General features: G+C 44.1%; 3 protein-coding genes and 1 long non-coding RNA gene across 5 annotated transcripts; all 4 read left to right on the forward strand.

Annotated features, from left to right (window-relative positions):
• The first annotated feature begins 1,334 nt into the window (after positions 1 to 1,334).
• Positions 1,335 to 2,563, forward strand: LOC136198633 (thrombospondin type-1 domain-containing protein 7B-like). Its single transcript, XM_065988640.1, has 2 exons — positions 1,335 to 1,725; positions 2,001 to 2,563. The coding sequence occupies exons 1-2, from the start codon at positions 1,335 to 1,337 to the stop codon at positions 2,561 to 2,563; spliced, it is 954 nt and encodes a 317-aa protein (XP_065844712.1).
• Positions 2,564 to 3,905: 1,342 nt separating this feature from the next.
• Positions 3,906 to 6,370, forward strand: LOC136198373 (collagen alpha-1(XIV) chain-like). Of its 2 annotated transcripts, XM_065988308.1 has the most exons (4): positions 3,910 to 4,053; positions 4,128 to 4,441; positions 4,811 to 5,326; positions 5,374 to 6,370. In XM_065988308.1, the coding sequence occupies exons 3-4, from the start codon at positions 5,020 to 5,022 to the stop codon at positions 6,219 to 6,221; spliced, it is 1,155 nt and encodes a 384-aa protein (XP_065844380.1). In that variant the 5' UTR covers positions 3,910 to 4,053; positions 4,128 to 4,441; positions 4,811 to 5,019; the 3' UTR covers positions 6,222 to 6,370. The 2 variants fall into 2 exon arrangements, with proteins under 2 accessions (XP_065844381.1, XP_065844380.1); XM_065988309.1 differs by having other exon boundaries at positions 3,906 to 4,441.
• A 6,562-nt stretch (positions 6,371 to 12,932) lies between these two features.
• LOC136198397 (uncharacterized) lies at positions 12,933 to 13,339 on the forward strand. Its single transcript, XR_010672790.1, has 3 exons — positions 12,933 to 13,010; positions 13,064 to 13,127; positions 13,181 to 13,339. It is a non-coding gene; the product is annotated as an uncharacterized lncRNA (long non-coding RNA).
• Positions 13,340 to 13,435: 96 nt separating this feature from the next.
• LOC136198634 (uncharacterized) lies at positions 13,436 to 20,402 on the forward strand. The gene is made up of 19 exons (XM_065988641.1): positions 13,436 to 13,594; positions 14,462 to 14,860; positions 14,918 to 15,871; positions 15,927 to 16,167; positions 16,221 to 16,348; positions 16,405 to 16,857; positions 16,910 to 17,035; positions 17,086 to 17,490; positions 17,548 to 17,670; positions 17,729 to 18,445; positions 18,541 to 18,876; positions 18,968 to 19,146; positions 19,215 to 19,256; positions 19,322 to 19,418; positions 19,465 to 19,550; positions 19,600 to 19,814; positions 19,871 to 19,911; positions 19,959 to 20,055; positions 20,108 to 20,402. The coding sequence occupies exons 1-19, from the start codon at positions 13,495 to 13,497 to the stop codon at positions 20,400 to 20,402; spliced, it is 5,034 nt and encodes a 1,677-aa protein (XP_065844713.1). The 5' UTR covers positions 13,436 to 13,494.
• Positions 20,403 to 21,255: the final 853 nt, after the last annotated feature.

The following is a 21,255-nucleotide window of genomic DNA, read 5'->3' on the forward strand; positions in this document are numbered from 1 at the left end:
AGACGTTGATCTTGATATGGTCCTGAAGTAAAGAAGCAAGCGATGTTCACAACGGCCACGGCGAGCAAAAATCCCGTGGTCCGGGTGTTGATGAACCCTCATAAGGGGCCTCAATAACCTTTTGTCAACTTTTCTTCTGATTCGCCATCATCGTTGTCTTAAAAACGGTAATGATGAGGTAACGTATGGCTTTGGTTTTATTTTTAGACACAGGTTGTCTACCATTTTTTGAATGTTTTATGCTGAGAGCTTGGAAAATCTAAACATGCTTCTTTAGTGGTTTCCCTCAAGGGACATTACCAACATATGTAAAAAATTACCTCGTATTTCTCGCCGAGATGATTAATTAATGCTAATGGTAGCAAGGCTGACGTCGTCGTAAAATTCGTCGACTGCCGCTATGGTGTTGAGGCACACCGACACTGCGCTGGCGGGAACTTTGCTCCTAACCTTCATCATGTTATTAATTTGAGGACTGTTTTCTGATGGTTGTAATGGACTATGGCGCTGAAGTCGTGGTACAACGCCGACTTGTCGGTTTAAGTGAAGAAGAATGCTACTGCGGCAATTGAGTATCTACACAGCGGCGACTTCGTGCATGGCGACGTCTGAGTGTGTTGACGAATGAAGCGTCAAACTCGTCGACTTCGACTTTGCAGGAAAAGCAGGATAAGTTTGCTACCCGATCGCGAGCAACCTGAATGACCATGTAGCAAGAGAGTGCAATGCAATCTACCCGTGACGATCACGACACGTTCATGTTGCGCCAAGTCATGTTCACTTAGGTGATGTTCCGTTGAAAGCGTACTGAAAAAAAATCTGTTGTACGTCTCTTAATTAATATGTTCGACATGAACATATTTTTATCGTAAAAGACAGCTGACGATGATGTCAAGGCTGAACGACGAATGAATGAATCGCTCGTAATTCATTCAGGATTAGTCAGAAGCAAGCCCAACGTTACCTTTTATCTGGTCTCCGGTGAGGGGGTAGTTATTACCATTAATTAATTGATTAGGTCTGGCGTAGCCTCTGACCCCAGGTATCTGAGGCTAACTCTGGCTCCCACTCTACGTGCGATGCTGCCACCTATTTATCGCGCTCAGAACTGTTAAAACAAAAAAGAATAAATTACACCGTAAGTTCAAGATACACAAAAACCGCAAAAATTGTTTCCAGTTAAACCGGCTATACGGGCACCCGTCTACCTATACCTATAGTGCGTTAAAGACTCGGCGCCGAACTGCGCCGAACAGGATTCGAGTCGCTGCTAGGCTGGAACGAAAAGCCAAAACGGTTCCATTCTCATCATTCTTGAATATAGCGCGGATCCAATGTCGAAGTGTTCGATCGTCGTCTTCGCTCTCACCCTAACGTTGAGCGCGGCTCAAACGTTCGAATGGTTCGCCGAATCGCCGAGAAATTGCGCACGCGATCCGACACAATGCTGCGGAAGTGCGTGCCGAGGCGATCGCGACGTGTACTGTCGCGTTCGCGGCACGAACGCACCCATTTCGCCACTTTTCTGTGCGGACACACCCAACCCGTACTCGTCTCGCGTCGACTGCAACGAAACCGAATGCCCACGTGACTGCGTCGTAAGCGAATGGAGTTCGTGGGGCGCTTGTAGTGCCACGTGCGGCAATCTGACGACCGAATATCGTTCGCGACGCGTTTTCGTCCCTCCAGAAGCGGGGCGTTCCTGTCCGGATCTCAGCCAGACGCGTAAATGTCGAAACGCGACCTTACGTCTTCCTTGCCCCGCCCACATGGCTTCGTCTTCAACCGCATTTATTTCGTACTTATGGAGACTGGGACATTGGAGTTCCTGTCTATCTATCGGCAGAAATGGATCCGATTGCGGTCTCGGATTGATATTTCGCGTTGTAAATTGCGTCGCTACCAACGAGAGCGTTGTTGAAGATACTAAATGCAAGTCTAATCGACGCGAAACGTCTCCGATCAGTCGACAAGCATGTAATTTCCGTGCAATTGCCAAGTCGATCAGTGGTCGCCGTGGTCGAATTGCTCAGCAGAGTGCTACACGAATTCTTCAAGCTCTCATTCTTATTTACCATATCGCGAACGCACTCGATCCGTCATTCGAACGAGTCAATTTGTCAGAACTCCGTGCCCAGCTCTTTTTGAGCGACAATCCTGTGACGTCGATTCCCTTCCTGATTGCCCGCGTTATGAGTGGTACAATACTTCGTGGTTCGACTGTAATCTTGACGTCGCTGGCGCCGTCTTCTGCGTCTTGGAAAACGACCCAACTAATACCCCCGTTGGCGATCGTTTTTGCACGGGCGAATTTCTCCCACCTGGCGCTATAAATACCGCCGCTCCCGTCAAACCTCTCACAACTCGTCCCTGTCAAATTCTTTGTCCTCAAGACTGCGTTACGGGAGCGTGGTCCGAATGGGGTCAATGCTCGCGTAGCTGCGGCGAGGTCCGCGTACGACGTCTCACGCGACCGGTACTGAAGCCGTCGTTAAACGGCGGTGCACCGTGTGGCGATCTCAGTGAAGCGGCGCCATGCGAGAGGATCAATTGCACGTTTTAGTTAATTGGACGCTATAGCGCCTGTTTGCCTTTTGACTTTAAGATACGTACCGTTTTGGAAAGTACACTTTACGCGCTAATCGAGAAAGACGTTCGAAGCGACTCCTGTACCTTTCACTTCAGCGTATTCCTTCGGAAAACGTTCTGCAAGGTGTAAGACCTCACTGTGGAAAAGAAACAGTAGAGACCAAGGCAAGAAGAACGTCATATAATCAGTAGAGGTTGGCGCCGATCGACTAAAAGCTTTTTAGGTGAGGCAGTGCCCTTGTACTTGAGAGGACTCACAGGACGTTGCACTGAGCCAATCACAAAATCGTCGACGCCTCCCAGACACAACTATATTTCTACGAATCCTAGGAAATGATGGCCTAACTTCCTTCGCTTTTATCTGAGCGTAATGTGTTTAGCTTGTTCCCAAATTGCGTCCATAAGCTTACTCGTCGAACTTGTCAAATCAGAAAAGAGCCTAATCACTTGCCCGTTTGAACAAAGCCAGGCGTCTCACGCAAACGTCGTTAGCTGGGAGGGGCCTGGGGTCTCATGCAAGCTCCCCCACAATCTGTGTTAGCTAGCAGCTAACCAAGTTCGCGGGAGAGGAGCAAACGAAGATCTTGGGCAGTCGCGGTGTGCAGAAACGCGCTGACGCTATCGCTTTCGATGAAGTTCAAAGGTAGGTTGACCGCAAACACCTGTTCGCAATAGGAAATCACTAATACAATTGAGACATTCCGTTGCCTTCACATTGGCTCACCTCCAGCTATAGAAATTTACTTGATATCGACGGGCATGAAGACTAGCCTCGGACCCAGGCCTCCTCCACGAACATCGCTCACCCAGCTAACAAAGTTCGTGGGAGAGGCCTGGGCCCGAGGCTACACGGAGACCTCACTATCTACGCCGAGTGGGCGTCTGCGAAGAAAAGAAAATCAGCAAAAAGGAAACGCATTGCCTGAGGCTGCTTGCCATGATAAGACGACGACTTAGTCTACGCGTAGACGTGTCTCAGTGTTCCTAACGCAGTAGATACATGTACCTACGACGCCTCTGAATGTACGTTGCACCTAGAAAATGAACGTACTATCCATCAAGATACTAAACGAAAGGACGAAAAAAGAAGTCTTTACGAGGCATAAAGTGACCTTTGCTAAAAAGACAAATCGTAAAAGAAACACTGTCCAACTGTCGCTAAAGGCGGACGTTAAAAGCGGATATTTAGAACAATGGAAGTCGAGGGGCCCTCCCTCCATTTGGAGGACCAATTCTTTTAAGCTTAGCTCTCCCGTGCATCCGCAGACACATATGGGGGATCTCAGCCCTCACAGGGGTTCTATCCTCTTGAGTTTCTTTAGCATCCGGGACTGCATTTACAGGTTCACACTGTAGAGTCGCCAGAATCTCCTTTTGCGAAGCGATCTTTCGTCGTTCGGAGCTGTCACATAGCCAGACTATGTCCTGCGTGAGATAGGCAGCGTCTATCCGCCGCGAAACCAGGTGAATCCCCTGATTTACGGAATTCTTGAAGCCCGTATTTAGGCCGATTGTCTCATCGTCAACTCTCTCTGCAGACTCGCAATCGCAGAATATCTACAAGAAATTACCTTATGCTGTGTCCCGTTTCAGTTCGAATTCGCGTCCAGCACAGAGGAGGGTAGACGTAGCATTGTCTCTAGTTTTGCGACTACGCGCTCACATTGTACCGGTGGCAGGAGGGGAATAGCCTGAAAGGCTGAACCACAATATAAAACATTTTCAGGTACTCATAGCTACCAGATCAAAGATGTGGCGCCGAAGATTCTCTGCGAGATTCACTGTAGCAAAGAAAACCTAGAAAAAAAGCGCGAAGAGCACTGGCGCCGATCGACGGTGATGCAACATTCCGGTACGTTACAAGACGATGCAGTTAGCTAATCACCAACGACTGCATCACAGTGATAAAATACCTTCCACGACACCCATTTATCTACGAATCCCGCTAATCGTTAAGTCTATTCTCTTCGCTTCCTTCGCTTCCTTCCCTGCCATCTGTGTTTGTCTTTATCGTCATCGCAATTTGCGTCTTAGAAACTAGAAACCTAAGGATCCTCTAACACCAATTAGGGCAGACGTTCTGTGATAGGAAACGTCAGTCCGTCTTTGAATTAATGACTGCATGGAACTAACAGGTCGCTGTGAACATCACCCGTGCCTATAACTCTAGCCGCCACAAAGAAACACAACCATGTCGGTAGCTTACCTGCTCTATTTCTAGGAGCTCTAGAGACAAACGCCTGCATTTTCTGAATCGCAGAAACGCCCACCGCGAAGAAGACCAACAGGACCTGGATATGATCGTGCCTGTAAACTAAAATAGTCACGTCCTATTCGATTACGTTTCCTAAGCGACCGCAGGAACTAGTGTTCATATATAAAACCTTGCAGAGCAAGACTAGCTCAGTACAGAGCTATCAGGTAGCCGAAATGAAGTGCGTCTTTCTCGTTGCAGCGATCATTGGACCAGTCCTCGGTTCGGCAGATTTGGACGACGCTCTTGTCGCTCGTCTCTGCAAGACGACGTTTGGGCAAAGCTATTTGGGCAGCAGATGCGATCCCTATTTACCACCGTGCGAAGTTTCTGAATGGTCGTCATGGAAACCATCTCCAACGGACATGGTCTACGCCGCAAGTTGCCCCAAAAACTATCTAGGTGTGGAGGAACGGACTCGACAAATTGTGACCGCGGGAAGGAACTGCCCGCCGCAGAGAGAGACTCGAAATCTGACTGACTGTTAGTCCATACAAAATATTGTTTATGTTTCTAAACCGGTTTTGCAGGTCTAAGTGACGTGATGGTGGACGCGGTCAGTACTATCCAACTTAGTCGAGCCATTGGCGACGACGTTAACCCTGCCGCCGCGGGCGGTCCACCAGTTCCAAACGCGAATACACAAGAAATCATAAATCAAATAGAAATGCTGTATTCGCCTTCTGGGCGACGCAAACGTTCCCCCTGCACGTGTCCTTGCTCTCAAGGCGTTAGTCAGCTCCAACGCGATTTGGTTATGGTAGTCGACAGCTCTGGCAGCATATCTCCCAACGACTTTAACAATGCTGTTAACGGTTTGGTCAAGTTGATTTCACATCTATGTCATTTCAGCAGTTCTTGCATTGGAAACGATCTTACCAGGCTGGCATTAGTTGCATTCTCTTCAGGAGTTGAAGTCGTTGTTGACTTCAATGCGTTTGAGCAAAATTATAGGGACGTGAACAAGCTTGAAGAACTAATACGACGTTTACCGCACATCAGAGGATTAACAGCAACAGGTAAAGCCCTCGAATTGGTCAGAAATCAAATTCTGAAGGTAGACGCGGGCATGCGCGCGAATAGTCAAAAAACAATAATTGTTCTTACTGATGGAAAAAGCAATGTGAATCCTAAACCAGGACCGGTCGCAGACACCATTGCTCAAGCACATCCTGGGATTAAAATAATAGCACTTGGCATAGGCTCGGGGGTAAACAATGAAGAGCTTCAAAGCATCACTAAACACACGAATGACCAAAACATCTTGGTTGATGGATTTGAAGACTTTAATAACGTTATTGATTCTATCATTCTCACGGCTCAATTCCTTGGATGTCAATCAGTGAGAGATGGCGACGTCTTCAACAAACGCCGCTGAAGAGCATTGACAACGCGATTTGCCTATTATGTTCATTGTTCAGAGTAGTCGCAACGCGCTACTGTGTTTTTCGTGTTTCTTGTCGCTGACTGCCTGCATGCTGCTTCGTTTCTCACTGTCTCGTTTACGTCAATATATACGCACTTTCAGACCCATACTCAATTAGTCCGCTTAGCGATTATAGGTACAGTAGGTTCATGCGCCTATAGGCAGGGGAATGTCAAGCAGTGATGTTGGCTGGAGACCGACTGTATACCATGGAGCGGGGGGGTCGGACGACTACAAATAGATCTCTGTCATTTTGGCGGCCGCGACCAAACCAAGCTCGTCTCTGTAGCCCAAACGGGGCATGTTTACGCGATTTGCACGGGACTGCACCTGCTATAAGAGGTTGCCCGTACAATCCCTAGGAATGCCTCGTTTTCTCGCCGTTCTGACGAATTAACGTACAGCAGATCAACATGCCGATCCGGTTTGCGAAGAGTTAGCCTCGAGTAAGTTTTTCACGCGTTGAGCTACACCCTAGAGCCCAAGTTCCGGTAGTAACTGCCCAGCGAACGTCTGCGCGTCCCGTAGGTATACAGTAGAGTCACACATCTAGTTTCGAACACATCAAGTTTGGAACAGGCGTTTATACCTCAAAACGGACTAGGATAAAAACGGTTAAAAGAGAAAATATAGCACAATACCTCGCAAATCTTCGTGTAAAGTTGCACCTTGCTCCAATGAGTTGTATGGGAGTAAGCGCAGTTAGAAGAGGAGGAAGTCATGTGATCAGTCTTTCGAACACACTCATCGGCTTTGGAACAGCCTCTCTAACTCTGGTATCCGTCATCGCACAGAGACATGCTATATACCGTTTGAAAGCTTAACGCCTTCTCTATTTTGTTAAATTAACGCGATTGTCTTAGATTGTATTCTTGCTGAGATATCGCCAGTAGAGTACCGACAGGTAGCGTGATCTAGATTGGGACACACGTTTTTTCTTAGCCAACTGGTTCTACGCCTTCAAGCGCCACCAAATCGTGCATGCAGTCTTCCTGCATTGCTATCTCTAGGATCAGACCGTTATGTAGCTATAAACTTCTGAAAGGGCTTTTATTTATGAAATGGACCATTGAAGAACAGGTCAACCCGGAAGCACAAATTCAAGCTAAGACAGTAATGTGCTTGTTTACTTCAAAAAATGCAAAATCATGTCTTTCTGCCCTGGCTTTGAAGGAATTTTTGAGATTTTATGTCAGCGGCATAGAGGTCTCACCAAAATTGAAAATGTGACCAGGCTTGTGCGTGAGTTCATTAGAATTCTTCAAAAAAGACACATAACAGGTCTTGGAGGTTCTCTAAGGCATTTCTCATTGTAGAAACTAGTCTTGGTTTTCATGGAGTTCTAGCAGTTTCTAGTATGTCTCATCCTAAACTCTCAAACTACCAAGTCGTGATATTTTTGATCATATAACGTTGTTCAGAGTGACACTTTTTGAAGAAAATAAGTTCACAAACAAGCCTAGTCAAATTTTAAATTTTTACAAGCCTAGTTAAATTTTAAATTTTTGCGAGAAACCTTCAAAAATTATACTAAACCAAGAGAAAAGAGATGTGATTTATAGTACTTTAAGGTAGAAAAAACGCAAATTACCGTTATAGCTTGAATTTGTGCTATCGGATTGCTTTCTCATATCTCATGATCTTCAATGGCAAATTCCATTTAGAAGTTGATAACTACCTAACAGTCGAATCTTAGAGAGAGCAATGCGGAAAGACTGCATGCACGATTTGGTGGCGTTTGAAGGCGTAGAACCAGTTGGCTAAGAAAAAACGTGTGTTCCAATCTAGATCACGCTACCTGTCGGTACTCTACTGGCGATATTGAGCTCAGCAAGAATACAATCTAAGACAATCGCGTCAATTTAGCGAAGTAGAGAAGGCGTTAATGAAATCAGCGAACATTTTTTGTTGCAAAAGAATCGTCTGCCACAATTGGGTCAGCATATTGGATTGGCTCAATTTACAATGATTCGTCAAACTGCTTTACGTGGTTTTCTGGGTTATCTGCCGCTTTCACTAAGTGGATGAAATATGAGCCGTTTTACGAGAACGGCAACTGCGTTGCGTTGGGATTTGACGGAGTTGATTTAGTTTGGGCTGTTGCAAACTGTTCTCTCAAGGCTCGGTATATCTGTAAAAGTAAGCGGAAAACAGCGAGACGCTAAATAGCTAACATCAAATTTTTAGGAAATTTAAATGCCAAGCCTGTAAGTGTAGCGGAGCTTTCTCCAATTCCTCCTGGCCGTCAGTGTTTCGAAATCACCCATTATTATGACTTGTAGTGGTTTTTCAGATGTTTATATTTGTCCGAGCGGTTGGACGAAGCTTGGCGCGCATTCGTGCCTTAAACGACCTGACACTTTGATGACGTGGCATGAATCGTTGGCCGAATGCGAAGAGTTGAGCGAGGGCAAGGGCTCTCTAACTACCATTAATTCTTTCCAAGAGATGGAAGGCCTGTCTAGCTTGCTTGATGGAAATGAGGCGTGGATTGGACTTAATGACATTGATAACGAAGGCATCTATAATTGGACCGATGGCTCTCCTTTGGTCTACGTCATCTGGACGTGATAAAAGTCCACGGCGAGAAGAACGCGATTGCATAGCTGCAACTAATAGTTTTTGGGAATCAAGAAACTGTTCTGCAAGGAGGAAATGCGTGCGTCTTACGCCAGCTAGTGAGGGTAGATCTAAGCGATGATGGAAGAAGTTATAGTGTACTACACATTGTCGCCATTATTTTGCAGATTTTGATGAACGTTTTAGCAGCAAGGACAATGATTGTCACGCGAATGCAACTTGCGACAATACGCTGTCCTCCTACAAATGCACATGCAATCATGGATTTACAGGAAACGGAACTTCGTGCGAAGGTAAATAAGATCACAAGTTAGTTATCCGGATCAATATCAAACTCGTTCCGTTTTAGATGTTGATGAATGTCTTACATCTCCCTGTGGCACGAATGACCAGAAGTGCGTTAATATAATAGGATCGTTTAAGTACGTTTGTGCAAATGGCTGTAAAGGCAACGGAAGCAAATGCAATGACATCAGCGAGTGCAAAACAAGTAATCTTTGTCATTTGAAGGCAAATTGTCGTAATAGCAACGAATCGTTCGAATTCGCTGTAGTAAATGGGCAAAGTAAGTGCACTTTTACTAACCTAACTCAATACTTAAATAATTCTACTTCAATAATATTGTATATTTTCCCTTGGTTGACTTAAACATTTTTAAAATGTTCTTTGGGTATTTAATAAAATCTTTAAACTTCTATTCAGGATAGAAATGACTGCTTCAAAGATAAATAATTTTACTTCTCTTGTTGGGCAGATTTGTCGACATCGCAATTGTCAATCATTGTTTTGGTCGTTTTCTCGTTAGTTGCCTTGTTCTTGCTTATCGCTGCGTATGTTCATCATAAGAAGCATCGTTCCGCAGAGACAGAAACTGCGTTTGACAAATGGGAAATCGATCCTCGTCATTTGACGCTACTTGAAAAGATTGGCGAAGGCTTTTTTGGGGACATCCTCAAAGCCGTATTAATTCATGACCAACTCGACCGAGGTATATATCTATATTGAGTGGGGAGAATTAATTATTGGACCTTGTTAAAGGCAAAATCTTCTCCCGCATTTCGATCTAGTCTCTTTTTGGTCGTGTAGGTATGTCCGATCATCTAAAAAATTCGCAGACGTACAAAAAACAGATCTTATATAGATGTCTATGGACAGATCAAGAACGATTGAGAGCCAATGAAGAAAATTGACTTTTCGCGACGTTTGGCGTGCCATATTCTACAACACATTTTGCTGGATACCGTTTATTCTGTGTGGAAATCTTCTGATAACGCGCGCATTGTCAGTCACGTGGAGTTGTTTAAAATCGCCTTTTTCCTCTCTGTTGGAAGCGGATGTGGTAACCAGCGTTTCGTTTCTTATCGTTAGTGAGTTAAGTGCGGTTGTAGTCTTTTCCAAAAGTCTGGGACGCTTATCAAAGCGTTTTCAGTGATCGACAGCTTTCTACTTCGTCATGGCCTATCGCTTTCTTACAAAAATGTTCTTTTTGTGGTTTTGTACAGGTAACAGAACGATTCAAGTCAATGCGTCTTCGTCCTTTTCCAGTTAATAAGGATCCTGGCTGTCACGTGCTTTCCGTGGAAGTCGTTTATTCGTTAGGTAATCTTTTTTTTGGTTAGAACATGAGGTTATTAAAGTTTTCTTAATATACATGCTGGTGCAGTCGCATCGATTTACCTTTGCCTTTAAAGCGTGTTGATGCAGGTATATATACTTACGTTTGTATGTATCTAAACTTGCAGGCAGCTATGACTCCGCAGTATTTCCCTATAAAACGCAGGGCCCGCTCATAGTCTCAACTATGTGGGGAGAGCCACTAACAGCGTCAAAATTTTTACACCTCTTTTTCAATTAATTTTCTTGTCTTTTTGCACAGTTGGAAAAAAATTGTTAGGCTTCGGCACGCTTTCTTTGCATAGTTTCATGATTTACGGAGAGCTTAGTTCAACTACGATTTGATACGTGAACAATCCCAGTAATATATTAATCTTGGCCTAAAGGATGAGAGAAGGCTGTGATCCTATGCCTCCCCCCCCCTCCCTCCTCCCCTCCCCCCTCCCCTCCCCCTCCCTCCGCCCTCCCCTCCCCCGGTAGCCATTGTTTTGTCCGGCTTTTAACGATAGTTTTACAGTGTTTCTTTTACAAATTGTCTTGTTTATCAAAGGTCACTTTATACCGCGTAAAGATTTCTCTTTCTCGTCTCTTTGATTAGTAGCTAGACTAATAGTACGTGCATTAGCTACTGCTAGTAGGTGCAACGTACATTCAGAGTCTTCGTAGGTACATATGTCTACGTTAGGACCAGTGAGGCACGTTTACGAGCGTAGACTAAGTCGTCATCTAATCATGGCACGCAGCGTCTAGCAATGCGTTTCCTTTTGCTAATGCCCTGGCCTCTCAGCGTAAATAGTGAGGTCTCTGTGTTCTCTGTGTAACCTCGGGCCCAGGCTTCTCCCACGAACTTGTTAGCAGAGCGATGTTTGTAGAAGAGGCCAGTCTCCATGCCCATCGATATTAAGTAAACTGTAGCTAGACGTTTGCCATTGTGAAGGCAACGGAATGTGTCAATCATATTAATTACTTCCTATTGCAAACAGGTGTTTGCAGTCAGCAAACAGCTGTTCGCAGTCAGCGTAACTTTATCGGGAGCGATAGCGTCAGCGGTGCTGCATACGTACCGCGACCGCCCAAGATCTTCGTTAGCTTCTCTCTCGCAAACTTTGTTAGCTGGTGGCTAACACAGTTTATGGAGGAGCCTGCATGTGGTAGCGAAGTTGATTTCGTCTGACAAGTTACGTACGTTTGTTTGAGTGGCGTATAATTAACTCGGACCCAGGCCCAAGGCCTCTCTCAGCTAACGAAGTTTGCGGTAGACGTCTGGCTTCGTTCAAACGTGCAAGTGATTAGGCTCTTTTCTAATTGACAAGTTTGCTGCTAATAGACGTCTGAGGACGCTAATGAACGCTATTCGAGAACAAACTAAACACATTATGCTCAGATGGAAGCGAAGGAAGTTAGATCATCTTTCAGGATTCGTAGGAAAATAGTTTTGGTCTACGAGGCGTTGACGATCTTTGCGATTGGCTCAGCGCAACGTCCTGTGAGTCCTCTTAAGTACAAAGGCGCTGCCTCACCTAAAAAGCTTTTAGTCGATCGGTGCCAAGCTCAATGACGTTTTTGCGTTGGTCTCTACTGTTTCTTTTTCGTAGTGGGGTCTTTCACCTGGCAGAAAGTTTTCCTAAGGAATACGTTGAAGGAAAAGGTACCCCAGTACATGTAGCTTTAAACTTCTTCATCGATTATCGCGCGAAGTATAGTTTTAAAAACGGTACGACAGAACGAGAACACGTAGTTGTGGCGATGGAACTAAAGGTTGCACTCTGACTATTCTGTCCTCGGGCGTAATCGCGCATCACTTTAGGAAACTTGCGCTAATCAGATCTTAGCCTCGAGTCACCTCTTTTTTCATCTTACTTTCTGTGCATGCTTAGATATTTTCTGCGCACTTTCGCGTGCAGATTTAGCAATTCCTCATACTGGTATGTGGTGCCAAAGAGGTCTGCTGATAAAATGAAAATCATTAATGACTGAATGAATGAAGACACAGACGCGCTGTTCTTTTAGCTTAGAAGGGGACATTGATTGAAATATTAAAACGATAGTATTGGTAGCCACTGTTCTAGACCCTCTTTCCCCCGGATGTTATAATAGGCGGGGTTACAGGTGTAAAAGGGGCGGTCCCGTACCAGACCTACTCCAAGGATCGGTAACATCCGGGGGAGAGAGAGTCTGGAACCGAGGCTATAGTATTGGTATTGATCCTAATCGCTTATTTGTCCTTAGCAGAACGGAAAGTGTGAAGGTATATGCAGTGTATTACCTAAAGTTGTTTAAATATATCATAAGTATATCACAAATTGCAAACTGTAGCAGACGATGTAAATAACTTACGAAAAAAGTGATTATTCCAAACAATGCTCATGTTTTCATTTGTAATGGCTCTAATTTTATCACTTGTTTTTTGCTTTAATAATTTATACGAGTTTGCTTTTATTTACGATAAAAGAATCTTTTAATTTTAGTCAAAATTAATGAAGATCTATCTTGCTTTACTTTTTTCAAAGGAGCAATTCCATATAGCAACTCTGACTTTAATTCTAGGTATTTTTTTGTCTATAAACTTGAAATTGATTGATGTACATTTTTGCTCATAGAAAGGCAATTGAGTTGCTTCCTGAACAACGGTTGCATAGACTTGAGTACACTTACTTCGCACAGGTTTTAGCAACATTTACTCAATATTGGCATCACCTTGTATGTCGCAATTTTAGTTTTTACTGCTTCGTAACAATTGCGAACCCGTCGGCGGCGCTACGGCCGAAGATATCAAATTAATTGCTTTGGACACACAGTTGCAAGGTGAAGACTTTTACAATCAATTTACTTAACCGTTTCTTAAGTAATTTTATGCCGTGTCGATGTGTCAGCTACATTGTGGGTCATCTTTGTCGTTCCGGTCTTCTTTCTACTTATCTTAGTTTTCGCCTTCTCTTATTTCTACTTCATCTCTTTTGAGCTTCATTACTTCAAAGTCAAGCGACTGAATTCGTCTTTCTGCAGAAAACGAGTCCGCCCAAGGGTTGTAATGTTGCCGCCTAAGGGTGATCGATTACTTGTGATCACGTTTCTTGTTGCTGTCGTCTTTGCAAGATCTATTGATGCAGCTCGCCCTGTACCTTGTGAAGGTGAGAATTTTCCAGTGTCATTTCTATATATACTTTCTAATACTCTTGTTATATCAAAGTATCTTTTTCTCTCTCTAGCCTCGCAAGCCAGTCCCTTCTTCTCCCCGGGCCATCCGATATTAGAGAAGAAGGACTGGCTTGCGAGGCTACTCTATCTCTATACTTGATCATACGGTAGCCTCGTACCAGACCTTTCTCTGTGTCCCGTATAACGGTCCCCAACGGCTCCGCCCCAAATGTTCCTGTGGACCAATTAGCGAGGGCGTGTCTTTACGCATGCTAGCATCAACTCTTCGAGATCGACGTTCCTGCTTCGATTGGAACCGATAGAACCGTCTTCGACGTATGTTCCCATTTCGTTCATAAGCATTGCAACAGTTCTGGGTGGTATCTGCGCCGACACGGCCACTCAAAGCTTACGAACAGGATGCAAACATACGTCGCGAATGTCGAAGACGGTTCTATCGATTCCAATCGAAGCAGGAACGTCGATCTCGAAGAGTTGATGCTAGCGTTGCGTAAAGACACGCCCTCGCTAATTGGTCCTCAGGAACATTTGGGGCGGGCCGTACCAGACCTTTCCCTGGGAACCTTTATACGGGATACAGAAAAAGGTCTGGGTACGAGGCTGACTACATGTATTCGCTTATGCTCGCTATTGTTATTTTTGGAGGTGTTACCTGGAGACAAAATCAGACATGTTGCACGAAATCGAAATGCGATAAAATCATGCTAAACAGAATAAAACGCGTCAAAAAAACGACAAAATAATGTAATGATGCACGTAACTGCACAATCTCAATTAAAACATAACGCATTCTTAGAAATGATCTCATTCGACAATGTAACTGTTGGCGATTTTTTTAGAATGTGATCATGGCTGGGTCTGTTACCTTTCTTCGTGTCTAAAAGTGTGGCGCGAGCTCTTGACTTGGCCTCAAGCAGCTGAAGTATGCTCTAATCATGGATCCCATCTACTGTCAATTCAAAACGATGATGACGATCTCTGGCATTACTTATATGACCATTATCGTCAGCAGCCAATTTTTACCGGATTGTTAATCTCGCCTACTGAAGAGGGCTCCTACAGCTATCGGTGGTCGGACGGATCGCCCTTTGTCTATTCAAAGTGGGCACGTTTGAGCAAGCACTGCGAAGCGGAACTGTGTGTGAGCATCATTATTACTCGGATGTATTTTTTCAGTGTCAAGTGGAGCCCCGTTCCCTGTTTGTCGCTAAACAAATTCATCTGCAAGAAACCAAAATGTGAACGAGTCTCATTTCGTTAACGGAGCTATTAAAACAGACCTTTTTCTCTTCCAGATTTCATGAGTGGCGACGTGCGGCTTGTCGACGGCGTTACCCCAAACCGCGGTCGTGTTGAGATTTTTATAGACGGTGGTTGGAGGCGCATGTGCGTGACTAGAAGCGGTTCCGATGTAGCGCAAACGGCGGCTTCATTCTGTCAACGTTTGGGCTACCCGGAAGTTTCCTTTGCTCTTCCTTTGAATCGCACGAGAGATGGAAAAAGTGCGATTACGTCTGATTTTGTTAGCTGTACTCTAACGGATAATATCGGTTGTACAAACAAAACAGCGATGTGCGATTGGGAATTTTTTATTTCGTGTAAATCTGCTAAAATCTACTCTTTTGGAGCGCGGGTAAGGCTCGTGAACAGCTCACTGCCCAACACGGGTATATTAGAATTGAATGGTAATGGAACTTGGTTTAAAGCTTGTGGAGACTATTCATCAAGCGCGCTTATAAGGCTTTCTCGTCATGTTTGCAGGCATTTGGGATACGAAGGAGGATTAGCTTTTCCAGAAAGACTTTCCAAACTTTTTTTCTCTTTTGACCCTTCCTGTGGGAACAACACACAGTCGTGGGCCGGATGCTCTGTTTATGAATATGGGCGTTGTTCTAGTTACCTCAGACTTCATTGCTCCAATACCCAATGGCAAGTGCGACTGAACAGTAGTGCCGATGGGATAGAAGATAAAGAAGGATCAATCGAAGTTTTTTTCAACAAAACGTGGACAGCTTTCTGCGACGACAAATGGGATTTTAATGGAGCTGAAGTCGTCTGTCGCCAAATGGGCTATCAGAAAGCATTATCTGCAAATTCATCGAGATCTAAATCAACTTTCGGCAACAAGAATGATTTCTTGTTGAAAGTGCTATGTAATGGAAACGAAACGACGCTAAAAGACTGTGAACATAGCGTCATGCAAAATAAATCTTGCAGGGCTGCTTCAACCGTTTGCAAGAAGAAAGAATGTAAACAAAACAATATTGCAATTTTATTCTTGGCTAAGCTTTCTTTTTGTTCTAGATTGTCCCTCAGGATGGTTTCTCTACGCAGATTATTGCTACGCTGTTTCAAAATCTTATTTTTTCATGGACGAGTTTGGTCGGGATAGAAGTGGATGCGGACCTTCTAACAGTGCTAGTATTACCAGTCCTCACGAACAGGCTTTCATTTTATCTCTTCTTGCTGATCAAAGAAACGACGTTTGGATTGGCTTGAGACGTATTGATGAAACTTTTGAGTGGATTAATAAGGATCCGTTGAGGTGTCACTGATTCGAACTATTCGTTGTCCTGAATTAATGTTGCGTGTTGGTAGGTACGTTTTGTGGGCCACTGGAGAACCAGGAACCTTTTCCAAATGCGTTGCGTTGGATTCTCGCAATGGCTTCTGGAAGACGGCGGAATGCGTTAGATGGAAAGCTGTTTTATGCAAAATTCCTCTTCGTATAATAAGCCCTCCTCTTCTAAATAGAGGCTACTATTTTCCTTATCTTATTTAGGAGATATACCAAACGAAGTGCGTCAAGAAACAGCTCCTGCAGCGTCCGGTCGGTGTAGAAGCGACGAAATGTTTTTCTCAAAAGCGTGCTATTATTTGTCTAAAGACGATGATGAGCTTGTTTCGCAAGTTAGCGCACATAATGAAAAGTGCAGAAGTCGCAACGCCAAACTAGCTTCAATAAACACCGAACACGAAAACGCTTTTATAGCAAGTTTGACTTCTCCTGTAGAGGAATCTCTCTATTGGACTGGTCTGGTTTACAATGAAACGTCTTCGCAAGGAGCTTTCACGTGGCTTGATGCTACTCCCGTCCATTTTACCAAGTGGGGAATGTATCAGCCCAAATACCTGCAAGATAGCAGCAGTATCTGCGTTGTGTTTGGAGCAGACGGCCTTGAGTTTGCTTGGTCTGTTTCAAACTGCTCTGCCAAAGCTCGATACGTCTGTAAAAGTAATGCTACGGAAACGCGATACTATGTCAACATACCGCGTCTCTTTTTTAGGAGTTTTGAATATATCAGACTCGGATGACTTTATATCAAATGAAATTCCGTCATCATATGAATTTCAAATTGGATCAGGCGAGAAGAAAATAACATGGAATCGGCTACAATCCGTGCCCACTGGCAGTAAGCACTTTGCGCATTTTAGCAATGATATCTTCTTTCTTTCTGTCTAGTTGTCTACTTATGTCCGTACGGTTGGTCAAAGATTGGCACCTGGTCCTGCTTCAAACGACTTTCTGCCAAAACAACGTGGCATTTTTCCTTGAGGGGCTGCGAAGGCATTGCGAAAGAAAGCTCTCTTGCCAGAATTCTTTCTCTTCAAGAGCAGAACGAGCTAAGTTTGACCCTTCTCGATGGAGAAGAGGCTTGGATTGGACTGCATGACGTATTCAATGAGGGATTTTACGTTTGGGCTGACGGTTCGCCTTTAGTCTATGTCAACTGGAATTCTTCTGAAGCGGAGACAAATTATTTTAAGCGAAAAGAGCATGATTGTGTTGCTGCGACCAGAAGTTCTTGGAAGTCTAGCAGTTGTTCAGAAATGAAACCAAGTCTTTGCTTTCGGCCTGCAATTCCTGGTATGTCAATTAAGCGACGTTAACAAACTTTTATCTTTAACGTTGTGGGTTCTTCAGATTATGACGAATGCTCCAACAACGCAAGTAATTGTCACGCAAACGCAACCTGTGAAAACGCACTGTTTTCGTACATCTGCACTTGCAAACCTGGATTTAGCGGAAATGGAACTTCGTGCGAAGGTAACTTGCATCTTTTGTAATCGCACTTAACCGGCGTATTTATCTTAACTGGTTTCAGATATAAATGAATGCAACTATACCTGTAACAAGGAGGGTCAAAATTGTTCGAATACATTTGGATCCTATGAGTGCGCTTGCATAAGTGGATGGACAGGAAATGGCAGTCATTGCGTTGATGTGAACGAGTGCAACGAGGCAAGCAGATGTCATTCCTACGCAGAGTGCTTAAATTACCCCGGCTCTTATCAATGTCAATGTCAAAAAGGCTGGAAGGGGAACGGAACTTTTTGCGAAGATGTGAACGAGTGCAAGATGATTAACGCATGTCATTTGCACGCAACGTGCCAGAATCGTCAAGGAACATTTCAGTGCACGTGTCGAGAAGGCTGGTCGGGTAACGGCACTCTTTGCGTAGACATTAACGAGTGCATGAATGACAGCCCATGTCATTCGGCAGCAATTTGCACAAATCATCAAGGAACGTTCACGTGTACGTGTCGAGAAGGCTGGTCTGGAAAGGGATTTTTTTGCGAGGACGTCAACGAGTGTGCGAATAATGATCCGTGTCATTCGCAAGCAACTTGCACAAATCAGAACGGCTCCTTCATTTGTAGGTGTTCTCAAGGCTGGACGGGAGACGGATTTTCTTGCAACGACATTGATGAATGTTTCCTACCCGGAATATGCCAACCTTTTGAATATTGTAGAAACACAAACGGATCGTTTCAGTGCCTGTGCAGTAGCAACAATGTTGGCAGTGGGAACCATTGCGAAGGTGAAGTAAGATAGATTCTGTTTTTTTGCTGCGCTGCTTATATATGTTAATGCCCGAAAAAAAGCTTGTTTTTAATTATTTAATTTTTCACGCAGATATCGCAGTTGAGCCGAACTCTAACTCTCATTGGAAAATCATTATTTCAGTCATCAGCTCCGTTATTGTGGCTATTGCTATCTTTCTTATCTTCTATGCTCGCCGCAGGGCTTCACGCAAAAATAGTGATGTATGCGACCTTGACAAACGGGCAGATGAATGGGAAGTAAATTCCGGTGATATGACTTTGCTAGAGAGGCTCGGTGACGGATTTTTTGGCGTTGTGCACAGGGCGTATCTCTATCATCGTCCATCAGGGAGTTTGTCGAAGCTAGCCCGAAAAGAGAGCGATTTATTTAACAATAGGTCTGAGGTCGCTTGTAAAATGCTCAAAGGTGCGTGGCGCTCGTGTTCTATTGTCTACCTTTATTTGTAGTCTGATTGCAATGACGCTAATTTTATCTAAACCCTATTTCATGTTTGTAGGATCGAATCTGGCGGAGATGGACTTTCTGGAAGAGATAAAACTCATGAAAAACATTGGGCAGCACCCGCATATTGTCAACTTTGTTGGATGCATAACAATATCGACGCCTTTCTGCCTCATAGTCGAATACTGCACGAATGGCGACTTACTCAACTATCTTAAAAAAGGACATCATAAGGTTGTTTAAGCTACCGTATCCAAGCAGACTAACAGCTAATACCTGTCTTTGTTTTCCTCACTGAGAAGCAATTGAATGAAATCGTCGTAGACCTTGAAAGCGAAAACGAGGCGCGTTATTTGTTCAACTTTCGTGAATAAAACTAGGCACAGAAACTAATAAATGTCGTATTTAGGATAGCATGCCTGCGTCTTCGCCTGATTGCGATACATTTACGCATCAGTGGCGTGAGACAAATGAGGATTTTAGCGACATGAAAGCCATTGTTGATGGTATGGGCTTGAGATGATACAGTGACAGGTCAGTTTTGTATTATAGATGAAGGCGGTGCGGTGAAGAAATGTGACCCTGAATTGAATGCTCGTGATCTCCTATCATTCGCTTGGCAAATTGCATCCGGAATGGTGTGAAAATTAGGCGTTGTACTTCTTTTAGTGACATTCGAACCTACAGGAATACCTGTCTGGAAAAGGATTAGTTCATCGTGACTTGGCCTGTCGGAACGTGCTCGTTTGCGAAAATAAACTACTCAAGGTTTCCGACTTTGGACTTACGAGATCCGTCTATCACGACGGTTCTTACAGTCAAAAGACCACAAGACGTCTTCCGCTTCGTTGGATGTCTATCGAAGCCATAACGCACCGTCTCTTTTCTGAGCAAAGCGACGTGTAAAAAAATGTAATCCTCTTGGTGCCTTTGGTGCTTCAACGCTGTTTCTGTATAGATGGTCGTTCGGAATTGTTATGTGGGAAATATGTACTCTTGGTAAACTTATCTTTGTCGTCTTCTCAGTTTGAAACTTTTCATTTCAGGCTCTTTCCCTTATCCTTGCGTTTCCACTGGAAAACTTCTGTCGCATTTGCGTAGTGGCAACCGGCTATCCTGCCCAGAAAGCTGCTCCGCTCAGCTGTTAGTATTAAGGCCAATAAACTTTTTTTGGCTCTTTAATGATTCCCTTTAGGTACAGTATAATGTCTGCATGCTGGTCTGCCGATTCTGAAAAGCGACCGACTTTCAGCCGTCTTACGCGGCTTCTGGGACAAATGCTTGAGGCCGAAAATCAAAGCCAATATATTGTTTTTGATGCTATCAGTTTACTTTCTTCTTGCAGCATAGAATCACAAAACGAAACAAAGGAGCCAGGCTGCAAAAATGAGACTTGTGAACACAATTCGTTCACGCAAATAGACGATGCTGAGGAAGTCAGATATGTTGTCGGTTCCTCTGCATTTGCAATCAAGGAAACCAGATTGTGAGATGCTAAAATTTCCTCCTTCGGAACAATACAGCATTACCGCTTCTCGTGTCGCATATACATATACAATATATATGTGTATATTTATATGTATGTATTAGCTTTGCGCGTATAATTCGGTATAGCCAGATAAGTATGTTCAAGTTCTTGAGTTGGTTTTTGTTGTTTCTTTTTTGCGCTGTTGTCTCGTTTGATCGAACTTCTAAGGTAGAGTTCTAAGAAACGAAAAGGAAAAAAATGAAACAAAAATTTGTCCTTTTTAGCTTTGTTTGTAGCACCTCACACTGCATACATTGAATAATATTGCATTTGCAAAGCACATGACAGCTGTCCTCGTCGTCGAGCGTTTTATTGGACATGAATCCTTTGCTTCCTTTCTTGCGGCAAATAGGCGCTCTTTATCTTCGACGCCGAAAGTCACGTAATTTACGGAGATACAATAGTAATTTTTAGGAGGGCGAAGTCTCGCTACTGTCAAAGCTATTCGAGCCTTGGAATCCGAAAGCTTGGGACATCACCGGGTCTCTTTTTCCTGCATTCAAGCCCTGGTCTTGCTCCACGTGTGCCGTTGACAAAGATGTTGAAGAAATGATGACGCCTGCCAGGAAATTGCTCACGTTGCACAACAATGTTTGTAGCATGTCTGAAGGAAATGTGCTGTCTTCGGTTGTAAATGCATTCAATGAGGCTTTTGGTCAGAAACTGGAGACTCTGAGTGAAGGGGAAATAAGTGAAAGTCCGTTGGTGTTCCTTGACGCAAGCTTCTCTAAAAAAATCCGTTGAGAAATTCATTATATCAACAAAAGGAATATTGTCAATACATAATAGCTGCCAGAGACGCCCTGCCCCCGACT

The sequence above is a fragment of the Oscarella lobularis genome, chromosome 19, assembly GCF_947507565.1.
Source record: "Oscarella lobularis chromosome 19, ooOscLobu1.1, whole genome shotgun sequence".
NCBI lineage: Eukaryota > Metazoa > Porifera > Homoscleromorpha > Homosclerophorida > Oscarellidae > Oscarella > Oscarella lobularis.